Here is a 13362-nt window from a genome sequence, read left to right as displayed (position 1 = left end):
CCGCCCGGAGCAGGGTCGGGGGGCTGGGCCCAGGTGCCAGGCCTGAGCCGAGGCGTCCTGCTGCCGTTGCCGCCGTAGCTACAAATCCACGGTGATTTGGGGTCTGCCAGAGCTGACCGGCACCGTGAGGCCTGAGCTGTCATCGCAACTCATGCCCGTGGAGCAGAAAGAGTCTCTAAACTGAGCACAGAGAGCAAAAGTTCTGGTTTATGTGTCTTGACATCACACAGAGGTAAGAGTTTGGCTAAACTTTACCCTTCTAGGACACATAGCAGGAAAAGTTGCTCTTTCTGGGCAGCTCAGAACATGTTTTGTTCTTTCTTCATCTGTCACTTGCTTCTTCTGCACAGGTGAGCACTGGGGATGGATGTGGACAGTGTTTCCTCAGGTTCTTCCCTGCAGTTCCTTGCCAAACTGCTTCGTGAGGCTCCAGAAGATGACGATGATGATGATGAACATGTGGTGAGTCTGTCAGGAGAAATGCTGCATCTTTTATCTGTTGTCCTATAGCCTAACCATGTTAACTGAGGAAGCAGATCTCTCTTTTCCCAGAGTGAGTAAAAAGAGAATAGAAACCTTAGAATGTTTTGGACTGACTGAAACAGCTAGAAGGTGCTTTTAGGGTGACAAGCTCTTGAGGGAGAGAATGAAGCAGATGCCCCAGGAAAACAAGGAGATTTTGTGGCCACAAAATGGGAGGGAGGTTTAATTTTTCAGCCTGAAGGAAATGAGAATGTGCAGCTGAAACAGCTTTAGATACTTTGAATTTTCCCCTACTTTTCCCTGAAGTCTCTCAGAGATGAACACAGTTACAGCTAAGCGCTTCAGATGAAGGGAAAAAGGTGGCTGCTTAACTTCGAGCAAAGACTGACATATCCAGAGGCAACTGAGTGTATTAATTCTGTGTCATGCATTGAAGAACCATACAGATAATTGATCACTGAAGTACAACAGATACGTTGGTGAGTGTAGAGTAGGCAAGGGTGAGTAATCATTGTGAGGTGAATGATTTGAATTATTAATGAGAGAAATATCATTCCAGCCTTCTGTACCATTTCATCTCAGGACTGATAAAAATCACAGCTTTTGGAAAAAATTTATATTATTCCTGCAATCTGCAGCCTCTGCTTTTATCGAGACCTTGTGTGTGTGCTGGGGAGAAGTATCCCAGGAGGGCCACAGGTGCTAAAAATCACAATGTAGAAGACCTCTGTGAAGGCTCAGAACTTGCTGAGTCTCTTAGGATTTTGAACTGGTTGTGTTATGACATGGATAACAAAAATCACTCAACAAAGAGCCAATTGGCTGACCCAGCAGCTGTGCACTAGTCATGACAATGGTAATAATATTTGGAGTAAAAGGGATATACGTACCCCTTGAAATTTCCTTTCGGGAGGTGGTAGCTGTGGTCCTTCACACTCTAACTACCCTTCAGCTGTTTAAAGCCTGCCTTTTAAACCTAGCATTATTGCTGTACATCTTTGCAGTGAGCATCCTGATTTTAAAAGAATTTGTTTACATCTTATTAATGAAATGAATGACACTTCAGAGACAGAAATGGAAAATTGCTACAAGGGATGGCAATTAAGTCTGAGTCAATCTGGGTAAACTGAAATCTTTATTTTGATTTAATTTAATGCTCTGTGCATATGAGGCACTGCTATCAAACCAAGAAATCTTCATATATAGAGAAATGGCTCACATTGGCCTATTAGCACTAAATTGATTCATAATTACAGGAAAATGTTGTTGCCTCCAATGATCTCTACTGTCAAAAGGAATCCAAATGCTGTGATGGGGTTTTCACATAGCGCCCTTGGTTTCCTGTAATATTTTCATGGCAGGCAAAGCATGGAAATTTTGCCAAAATGCCATGGAAACTGATATTCAGAAAGTATATCTGTCTGTAAAACTGTGCTTCTGGCAGTACTGCTTAAACCCAGGATGTCAAGGTTGCTTTCTGCAACCTTGTGAGAGTGAAGAAGAGAGAACGTTCAGTGGTTCAGTCATGAAATTGTGGGGTAATATTGTCTGGATTCTAGCAGGGTTTTCTTTGACCTCGGACAACATTTTGTGTTTATTGACATTATCATTGTTACTGAGCTGGGCTCTGTGAAAATTGACTGAAGTTCCATTTGCCTTTTTTTGCAGCCGCGCTCTTCTGTTAGCACCATGACTCCTGGTAGTATTGGACCAGTAAAGAAAGAGGCCACTGGTAAGGAGGAGTGTTGGTTTGTTTTAGCATTCAGTCCCATGTTAGCAGACTGTAACAGCTGTGGTAATTACCACTGATGGGGTTTTCTTAAATAAGAGAGTGGTCGCTGACCTTTGAGATGGAAATAGAGTTACCTTTTTTATGATTACACTGTAAAATTCCTCATTTTCTGAAAGCTTAACTGGAAAATATACAAAGGGTAACTCCAGAGCAGAGCAGCCTCAAGAGGCAATGATAAACAGAGTACAGAGCAGAGCCTGGTCATGGGCTGAGAGAAACCATAACTGTGCAGCAAAAACCTCCACATAAGTACTCTCACGGAGTTGCTAATGCAGACAAAGAAGATGGGCTCACCTGAAAGGATCTTCTTGGAATAAACTGCATGGAACCGAGCCTATGCCTGTGAAGAAGAAAAGATGTAAAGTGTATTGTGAAACAGTCATACCATGTTCCCCCCAAAAGTTTCCCAACCTTATTTTAGACCGTGTACGGGATGAAATAGAAGCTTATTCAGTGCTGACCTCAACAGGTTTTCAGTTATTCTTCTTCCTGCACCCTGTTCTTTGCCTGGAAACCCCACAAAATTACATGCTTTACCTGAGCCTGGGTGTTCTGGCATCACAGAGAAAGGGAGACTCTTGGGCAATGAAAACAAATATCTTGAGGGTTCCTAAATTTGTGTCAATGCCATGGATTGTACTCGGAAGACAAGTTTAGGGTTGGCAAAGTTACTGTAAAGTTTTTCCTGAAGCTAACACCGTCACATTATTGGGCACTGTCAAGACTGTAAGAAAGGTCAACAAGGACCAGAGGGAGTGTAGCAGGAAAGGAATTGTGGCAAATATGACAAATGGAATATTTTTGCCTGGTATTCCAACAGTAGCCAGAGATTCTACTATAAAAACTTCAAAGCTACAGGTTTACCATCTTACTGGAAAATACATTCTTCCATGTAGGGCAGGCATAAACTACAGTATTCTGCCTGTGAACTTTCATGTGTCTTCAGTATCTTATCTGAGCTGTGCTCAATAATTAATGGGAAGAGCTGGATTTCTATGTGAGGAGGAGATCCTTTTGTAAATGACTCTGCTCACTTAAAAATCTCATGTCAGGAGATTTGGGGAAGATTAATATTTCATACTTTTACACTTTACCCATTTTGAAGTGCTAGATATTTTATGCTTGAAAGGAGGATTTCCTTGACATACAGGCTGGGTAAAGGAGACTTAAGGGAAAGGAAAACATCCTACCTCTGCGAATTCTCATTCATAAGATACTGAGCTGAAAGAGACTGTAATCATTAACTAGAATGCTTTTCATACAAAGATTATTCTTAAACCTAGAAAAATCTAAATTTTCAGCAAACCTAGAGGAACAGAGACATTTCAAAATGTGACAGCGTGATTTTTCTTGTTGCTTGCAGGTACTTTCCAAGTGAAATCTGAAAATCGGAAAACTATTTGGGACACAGAGGAGGTCCCAGAAGGATCTGAATTTGATGATACCTGGGACCCCAGGGAACAGCCAGAGTAAGTGAGCTGACACTGCCTTCATGGACTTTATGTAGCATTAATAAATACACAAGTTAAACAGCATCTGCTGCACTGGAGTGGAACAATCATCTGAAAAGCTTGTGTCACGGAAGGAGAAAGGCAGGATATTGGTGTGGCATCTAAATCAACACACAAGGTGTGACTTCAAGCTCCCACTTTCGATCTCATAACAGGAATGTGGAGTTGCTTTTTTGCTCCATCATTAGATTACCTGCAGTGTCATACTTGCATAAAGTGAGATTAGGAGTGGAAGTAGGCCAGCCAAACACTTTCAGATATGTCATTTGTGTGAAATACCTGTCTTTTCCCGCTGCAGCCAAGATGCATTCATTTTTCACGCTCATCAATTCATAAAATGCTCCAACTTATATTTGCATTTCAAAGAATTAAGCTCTGTGGAGACAAATAGTGCTAAAGGAGGGAAGGCTATATGCAGGCAGTTTTGAACTTTTAAATCTTGTCATTCAATCTTAGTCTAAAACCAGAGTCTTTTCCCTTGCTCCTAGAAAAACAGTAGCAAAAATGTTCTTGAAATGGATACAGCCTGTTAGCTGTGGCTTGTAGATGTCAGAAAGCCTTCAGGATCAATTCTCAAAGTAGCCTTTGTGTTTCTATCAGTGTGTTCTGATACAACATGCTGGAGCAAACAGACTGAAGCCCATGGACACATTCTACATTAGTTTGTAGTCCAGAATCCTTCTTTTAATCTGCATGTAAGTCATGCCATTAGGTGTTTGATTTCCTGATCTAAATGCAGGACCAAGACCCACCTGGACTTAGAGTCAGCAGTGCTGGAAACGATTTGGCATTCATCTATAACCTCACACCGTTTTTCCTGAAACCCATGAGGTATAGAATATGCTCTCTTTGTATTGTGGGCACAAAAGAAGGGGGTTTTCATGCTATTTTTTGACCCTTCCCTCCATGCTGGGTAAAATGCAGTGTTTAGCCTCAAGTAGTTATAGCCTGTGTTGCACAGATGAAAAGAGGGTATAAGTCTTTGTAACAGTTCATCAAACTGAATTAAGGATAATGTCCAAAAAGGAAAACACATGGCTAGAGAAGTGCATTCAGAGCTATTAGATTTCTCTCACTGACTTAGGAATTATTGCAGATGCATGTGAACACCAGAGATGTGAAATAAACTTCCCATACAGTCTTTCCACCAGCTTAGAGAAGTGACTTTGCTCAATTTAGTTAGAGTAATGAATGTTCTAAATACAAACTTAATTTGTATTTCCTCCTTCATGAAGTATCAAGAGCAAGGGAGTGCGTGATTCTACGTTTTGTAGATGTGGAGGGGTAGAAAATAAACATTGGCCGAATGCAAAATAATTACGGTCTGACAAAAGGGTGTCATTCTCAGGCTGCAAGAATATGACGGGTGACAGAACAAAACACATGTGGTTGTGACAGCACCCTTTTCAAATCCATTTCCCAAGGGTTTGTGGGGTTTGATTAGTTGATAAGTATCACATTCCTTTAAGTTGCATTTCCTGATCCTGCAAAGGCCGGTTAGTGAAGCAGAGGCAGCAAAGTGAATGCCTTGAAAGGTGGAGGAAATAATCTTCACCTGTCTTCTAGTTAACTCAGTCATGACTCTGAACAGAAACGCAGTGCGGGTGGGTTGAAGCCTTGAAAGAAGACTTGAAAGAGGGAGAGACAATGCGGTGATGATATTTACGGTCCTCTGAGAAATACAGTCTCCTTTAGCCTCCTGCTTCTTCTCCAGTATCATTAGGCAACCACTTCTCTTTCTCAGGTATCAGATTTTATTCAAACAGCACGTGGGAACGGAGGATGTCTTCTTTGGGATGAGCAGGAAAGACCCTTCCACAGCCTGCTGTGAAGATATGGTGGTGAGCTGAACCTGTCCCTCCCATCCCTTCCCTGTGCTCCTTCTCTGCCCTTTTCAATCTTGCCACCTTCTTAAGGGACAGAATGAAAACACCAAGCTCCGTTGCTGCCTTTGGCCTCCTGTAGGATTTTCCTGCACTTCTTCAAGTTTTCTTGTGGTTGTTCAAGCATTCATAGATCAAATTCACACTTGTGCGTTCGGTTTGTGTGATGGGGTTTTGGTAGTGGCTCCTGTGAGAAGCCTGTAGAAGGTTCCCCAGCTCTGAGTTGGACCCACCTCTACCCAAGGCCGAGCCAATCAGTGGTGGTGGTAGCACCTCTGTGATCACATATTTAAGAAGGGAAGAAAACCTGCAGTGGGGAGAGGAGTGGGCTGTGAGCAAAACAACTCTGCAAATACCAAGGCCAGTAAGAAGGAGGGTGAGAGGTGTGCTGGAGCAGAGATTCCCTTGCAGCCTGGGGTGAGAGGACGGGCTGTCCCCCTGCAGCCCACGGAGGACCCCACACAGAAGCAGTTTTCTACACCCAAAAAGGGGAGATGGTTGGGGAAGGAGATGTTTTTCATCTGCCTGCATTTATTATGACAGGTACACCACTTACCAGAATGCTGCAACACTGGCAGTCTTTAAGGTTACGGGTTTTGGATCCTGTCCCATTATTCTATGATCAAAGTCCTCCATGCTTTCTGAACTTCAGGACAGGTAGAACTGCTGTGCAATTTTTCTTGTAGAAGTAAGCTCTCTGTGGAATATGGAAAGCCAGGGGGTTTTGCTGGGTGTAGAATAGCTGTCAAGTACATTCTCTGCTCAGGATTTTGAAGAAAACAGGATGTCAATACACATCCCTAAGCTCTTGAAAGCAATGATTGTCACTGTCGTATTTTCTTTGGTACAAATTACCTGCTCAGAGTGTTGCTCTTTGACACTAGCATCAAGATATTCATGCAGATGGCTTGTAGGTCTACATATCTAATCACAGCTTTACCTCTGCCCATCATTTCAGATAAAAATCAAGCTGCCGGAGACAAAGTATTCAGACATCACATTAGATATCCAGGACAAGGTTCTTGACCTTCGAACTCCCCAAAAGTAAGTAAAAGAGAATTGATAGAAGGACAGTTATTGTTTGTAAGGAGGTTTAACCAAGCCTCCAAGTGAATACTGTGTGGAAAGTAAACCCAAAGATGAAAATCTGCTTATTAATTGCACATGAGAAATAGATATAGCCAACAAGTAACCATAGTCCATCCGTAGGTGTATAGTGTGCTAACTCTGAATCTGTGATAATGTTCTAGCAAAAATAGCTTTAAGACAGATTTTGGCTACTTGAAGAGCCAGGCTTCAAGGGCCCAAAATTTCTGGCAAAAAACTGCCCACAGTCTTGGAGGACTTATTGGGAGTTTGTTTTCTAAATACTAATTTGTAAAACTGAAGATGATAGAAAATGTGAAGTTCTATTTTCAGAAGTTGAAAGCCAAATTGTGGACATTTCCAGGCATGGATGCAGAGAGGCAAATGTTACAAGGTTTCCCTAAAGAGATATCCTTTGAGTTCTTTTTCATAGGGCTATTTCAAACTTACAAAGATAATGAAGTAATACTCTCTCAGACTTCTCAGTCTTCCTCCATATTTCCTCCGTGTGCAATTGCCCTGTCAGAGATTTCCAGATAATTCCCATGTCTGTTTGGCTTTAAATCCTCCTTCACAACAGGGAGCTTTCGTAAGAAAACTTAATCCTCTCCAGGCTGACATGCTGCATTGAATGGAATGTGGGAAAATCCATAAGTGGACAGCTTCCAGCAAATAAAATCAGGGTGTAGGCCATGCATCAAGGCCCAGATAAATTCTGCCTCTAGTGGACTAACTATAGAAAAGCCACCTTTCTCCCAGACCAAGCGGAGTCTGTTACCCACTGCTTGGATTTAACCCAGAAATGCCACAGGAGTGGAAGGATGTTTGGAAGTGTTGGCTCTGTAGCTGGAAAATCAAGAGGAATAATTGTTCAGCTAATCACTTGTGGAACCTATAGGTAGTAAAAGAGGTAGCTTAATGTAATACTGCAGATGTAGAAAAACCTCAGCATTCTTTTTTCTTTTGCAGTTCTCTCTTTTTGGTGACTCAGATCTGTTATTATCCTGTTAGTACCCAGCTGTCTCTAGTCACAAGCCTAGCAAATAAAGTTTGCCATAAATCTAATGGTTGCTTGGGTACAGCCTGAGCTAGTGCTGCTTTCACAAATAAAAGTGCAAGCCCTCTCAGTATGAAAGAAGCAACACGATTTCAAGTTCTATGTACTGAAAAACACCGTACTCTGACAGATGTGTAGGAGGCCTCAAAGGACCCTCTTCTAAACACCGTAGTCCTGGGGCTCATTCTAAGCCAAGCTGACTTTAAGGACTTCTCCAAATGGTACCAAATTGCTGCCTTCAGTAGGTGTGATGCAAAGGTGTTTTGAGTGTACATCTTTCAGGCATGGGTCCTACAGGATGGCTGAAAAGATCCAAAAAAGAATCAGCATGATTTAAAGTCAAATTTAAAGTGAACCCCATTTATACTAGCACGTTGTCCTGTTGGGCTTTGTAGAGTTTGGCTGGGCAGATCGCTTGATTCTAAAGTGTCCTTGGTTCTGTTTGCACTGTTAATATAGTGGAGGTCCAAGACTGACCCATCATTTATATCGTTAATATACAAGCCTGGAAAAAAGACAAAAGAGTCCAGACTCGGCATGAGCAAGTAAGTTTAAACTGTCATCCATGACAAGAGTTTAATGGGTCCAGACAGGGACATCCTCATGAGGAGATAAGCCCGAAGGCTGCTCAGCCGTTCCTGGAAAAGCTATTTGTCTGACATTAGCAAGGGACTGTGGAATAGTTTCCAAGTCCAAGACTCATCCTTTCTTTCTGTATTATGTGCCTGAGCCACAGGCAGGGGATCACTGAATTAATCTTCAGCAGAGGTTAAAATCCCAACAACTTCATATCTGGAAGTCCATTCTCACACCTGAGCTGTGCTTTATAGGGTAGATGTATCCTTTGTGAAACCAGACTGGCCAGAATCTCTAATCAGGCTGCACTGCTTGTTTCTTTTTTTACTAGAGAAGACAAAACTCCTGAAGACGCGGTCAGGCTTTAGGCATTATTCAGATTTTCACCAGCGAGAGAGCATTATCAATGCAGCTCATCTTTCCTCTGCATTTAAAATGCAGCCCTTGCAAAAGCAAGAATAGTGGAGAGAGCCCACAAGCCATCACTGGAAACCGTTGTCATAGCCACAGCCAAAAGAAAGGAATAGTGCTGGAAATATTTGAGGGCCTTTGTAGCTGTGGACCGAGTATTGCAGGAACACCACAGGCATTCTTGAGAATGAGATATACTGATAGAACATGCTTTGGTGTACTTACTGGTGAATTGCAAGAGTAACTTGCAATGCCTTTTCAGTTGCTCACCTGGTTTGAGACATCGAAATTCACTGTGTCCTCTTTTACAGAAAGCTGCTGCTGCACCTCCCGTACCAGGTAGACAGCAAGAAAGGTAAAGCTCGTTTTCTCTCGGAGGAAGAGACTTTGGAAGTCACCTTGAGAGTATCGAGGATGTTTGATTTCATAAATTTTGCCTGATGCATGGAGGAATACAGGAAAAATGTTTGAAAAAAGTAATCTCTTAGTTTGAACTCTTCTTGAAACTAAGTAGCTGTGAAATAGTAGATTTTATTTTCCATTGAACAGTCTAGGGGGAATATCTCTGGAGAAACAGAGTGAGTCGAGGTGTTCTTGTGTTGCTCTGGTTAATGTTCTGCTTCCTTCAGTCTGATGGAGGCTCTGTGAATCAGAAAATAAGGGACTGCAATTCTGTAAGCTAGAGAAATTCTTGTTGTGATATGGCTCCTACGTAGCACAATGATGCTCTGGCCAGTGAGTCTGGTGCTTATTTACTGTTGCAAGATTTGCAAGAAGTAATATTCTTGTTTGGCCTCCGATGCTGGGACTGAGGCCAGTTCAGAACCTCCTGTTAACTACTCCTTGACTAGAAGATCGAGGCTCTTCAGGGATCCCTGTCCACATCTGAGTCTCCTTGACACTGGCAGAACACGGTAACCAGCTGCAGTTGGCCTGTTGGCTCAGCTCTTTTGAACAGGCTTTGACAACGCATGGTTCAGTGTCATCTGATTCACCTGCTGTCTCTCCAGCTATTTTTCTGATCTTTCTCAATTAATAAAATGTGTTCTAATGAACAGTTCCAGTTACCTTTCACTTTGCCTTCTCTATATGAAGTCCTGTGAGATGAGAGGAACTTTGTGTAACAAAACATCACTTACAGCGCTGAAATGCAACAAAAGCTTTTCTTTAACCTTCAGGTCCAATCTAGAGCTACAGAGATGGGCAGCCGAGGTGTTTCCCTTACTAGCTGGTAGGCAAATATATTCATTTAACATTGCTAATCATTCAGGAAATGAAGATATTTGCTCAGTGAGCAAAGCAGAGAGGACAAGCAGGGCCTTGCTTATTGATGGACTTTAAGTATACTTAACCAAAAGCTTGTAAGCACTTGGAAAAGAAAAATACCTTGGATCTTGCAGTCTTCTGATGTATTAGAAGCAAATAGTTGACTGGCTAGGCTGCAGACAGTACCTGTGCAGCTAAATTTGTGGGAGGCTGTAATGAGAAGCTGAATTCTCCATGGATTGAAGACAGTGACAGTGAGTTGCCAGGTATATTTTTTTGTCTTGTCAGGAATTTTCAGAATTCACAGTGTGTTGTAATATACCATGTTATAACTCTAGAAGGAATTGAGCTGTGGATGTTTCATCCACTTCCCTTAAAAGAGGACCCATTGCTTGGGTCAGAATAATATTACCCAATCTCTGCTTTAGTGCTAACGCACGGGAAAGCAGATACCTCAGTTATGATTCATCACAAGCTGTCGAATATGCTGATAACACTAAAGGGCTACTCCAGTTTGCATTTGCTGAAGTTTCCATAAATTGCATTTGAATGTCTCTCATTCCTACTCTACAAAGCTATGGTGGAAGGGAACAATGCAGATGTATGAAAAGGCTGAGATCATTCCTCCTGACTCAGTTTGTACTGCCTGTGGCTGCCAAGAAGTTACAGTAAGGCTGTTTCTTGGTGAAAAGATTGTCTTTGTGATCCCTAGACAATATGCTGCTTCGTTTTTGCATTTCTTACACAGATCACAACAAAAGTGGAAGATTGACCTGTATTTATATACATGTGAAGACAACATTTGTCCAAATTCATTCAGTAAATCCACGGCAAAGCAGAGTATGACTCTGCTCTTCTGAACCTTATTTCAGTGCTCTATCCACAAGGTAGTGTTGCCCTTATAGTTGGCACGAGTAATTTACCAAGCCTTAAATCATCAAGTTCTGCTTAATTTAATGTCAATGTCTGGTACTGAAAACAAAGGTGAGTTTGGCTCATCGTGCCTCTCTCCAGTGATTTCGTTTCCTATGGAAATGAGTGCATGCCACACTGCTCTCCATGTCCTATTTTCTTCCCAGATATTTTTTAACCCAGGGGCATTTTATCTACGTGCAAGAAATGAAAATTCTAATGTAAGTACGTTTTGTAAGTTGGCCACTGAATAGAAAAGGGAAATACAAGTTGACACGACGCACAGTTCTGCTGCTGCTCTCAATAAGGTACAAACACTGGCCGGGTGGTGGCAATTTATTGTGATGATTGGGTCCGTTGCCTGAATCCCCCATCACCACCTCGAGATCTTCTCACGTTCTTACTTTCTTCCTATCAAGTAGAACAGAGGCTTCCCTAAGGCAAAAGGTTGGGATTTGAGGTGAGTTGGTTTGGGTTTTTTGCCATAAGTCATCCCAAGAGGAAACTGTTCAAAAGGACATGCAGGCTGCCAAGCTTCCCAGAAATCTGGGAGCTACTGCCAACTACAGGAGAGTTAACTTTTTTGCAAGGGCTTGAAGGCAGTTTTTCTTTGCTGAACTAGCACTGGCAGAAATCCTTTTGAAGGGGATACAAAATCCCCTTTGCCTCTGAACATCAAAGCTATTGCCTGAGTACCACTCCAACACCTGCAGGCATCTTAATTAATCAAAATTATGAGCCCAGTTAAACAACCCAGCCATTAAGCCCCAGCCATTAAGCATCATCAAGCTTTATTTGGTTCCCTAAGAAACATCTTGATTAAATGTATTGCAGTTAAGTAGAGGGTACTGCCACTGTGGAAATGAGATAGAGGCTGTTTACAGTGTTATCCCAATAAACTGCAGGTTGTCATCTCGCCTAGTTCGTGTGTTCTGTCCTTCAGTTGTGGTGGCAGAGCCACCATTCCCGTTCTGATTTGTTTCTGCCTTCGGTCAGAACTAGGGTGTTGGACTAAAGCACACAGCTTGCTTTGTGGGTTTCTCCTCTCTTCATATTCCCCTTTGTCCACACGCTGAGTTTCCGAGTCAAAGATACTTTCGTCATCCTACAGCTGGAGAAAGAGAAAACCCAGAAGGGTTGCTCCACATAAATGTCCAATGCAGAGCAAGAACTTAAATTTAGATTTTCCCATTAAATCTGCAGTCTAGCTTCTGGACTGCTCTCATTCCCATCTTCCTCTGAGTCTGTTGTTGATATCATGGTATACCCCTTGTTTTAAAAAGGAAAACTACTTCATTTCTCTGCTGTTCCATTTAAAGTTTGTCTCCAAAACTTCCAGGTACTTCTTTCATTGTGTGAAGCATTGCTTTATCAGTATCTGCTTGCCTCCAAAGAAAATTTATCTAAAATAACTAAGCTGCACCCATGTGTACAGGAAGAACTCTGCCCTGCAGCCTCTGGAGTAAGCGAGGAGACAGGACTTGTATTTCTCCTGTATTTCTCACCCAACCTGGGGCTCAGTGCATGAGACTGGGCAAAGCCGAGCTCCGCAGCATCCCTTGCAGGCTTCGGTGAGACAACACAAAGGAAACTCTCAGTGGAGAAACCTCGATCCCCAAGGCCTCCCAGATTTTCTCATTCAGGTAGTAGGTAACTGCTTTGAGCAATATCCAGCAGCTACTGGATATGCAGCAAAACAGACTGATGGGCAAGGGCACCGGTGCCAAATAATGAAGGCAACACCTCGAATATGTCCGGCGCATCCCTTGTTTGTGTGGACCTTCTTGTGCTGGAGCAGGCGCCTTTGAGCTTGCTGGTATTGGCAGATCTCTGCAGCTTGGATTCACCCTTACTCTCTGGGATCTCCTTCAAGAGCTGCTGCCATGGACAGTCAGTCACCTGTCCACCTATGATCTTGGCTCCAGGGAAGGTGCTAGAATCTGCTGGGCATTATTTTTTTTTTCCTATAATCGTCAGAAACGGGAGATAATTTCTCTGTGTGTGTTGCTGCTCTCTTAGTCTTCTCCTTCAGGTAGATTTGACTTTCAGATTGTGATGCAGAACAGCCAGTTCCTGTCTTTCCCTTTCCCTCCTGACTGTTTGTTCCATGCTCTTTTCAGGGGACTCTGATCTCTCCTTACCTAAGTGCTTTATCTCACTTCCCTCAGTCATTCTTGCATTAGGACATTTCTCACCGGAGCCTCCTCACAGGTTGCAGATATGTCTGACCTTTGCTGGATGTGCCAAGTGTTGGTGAAGTGTGTGATTCATCTCCCCTCATGCAGCTTAATGCTGGCTGAAACATTTTGTTCTTCCTTGCTATGCATCTCAACTGTGTGCATGAGAAAGAAGCATCGAGCGGGAGCATCACGGGCAGAACCTGGG

At 42.7% G+C, this 13362-nt stretch overlaps 1 protein-coding gene across 1 annotated transcript; it reads left to right on the top strand.

Annotated features, from left to right (window-relative positions):
• The first annotated feature begins 363 nt into the window (after nt 1-363).
• On the top strand, nt 364-9240 carry PIH1D3 (PIH1 domain containing 3). Its single transcript, XM_009869136.1, has 6 exons — nt 364-462; nt 2152-2215; nt 3639-3744; nt 5531-5627; nt 6628-6713; nt 9111-9240. Exons 1-6 carry the CDS (start codon nt 364-366, stop codon nt 9238-9240), a joined length of 582 nt encoding a protein of 193 aa, XP_009867438.1.
• Nucleotides 9241-13362: the final 4122 nt, after the last annotated feature.

The sequence above is a fragment of the Apaloderma vittatum genome, unplaced genomic scaffold (genome assembly GCF_000703405.1).
Source record: "Apaloderma vittatum isolate BGI_N311 unplaced genomic scaffold, ASM70340v1 scaffold8255, whole genome shotgun sequence".
NCBI classification, from domain to species: Eukaryota; Metazoa; Chordata; class Aves; order Trogoniformes; family Trogonidae; genus Apaloderma; species Apaloderma vittatum.
This window is presented reverse-complemented; position numbering and strand designations above follow the sequence as displayed.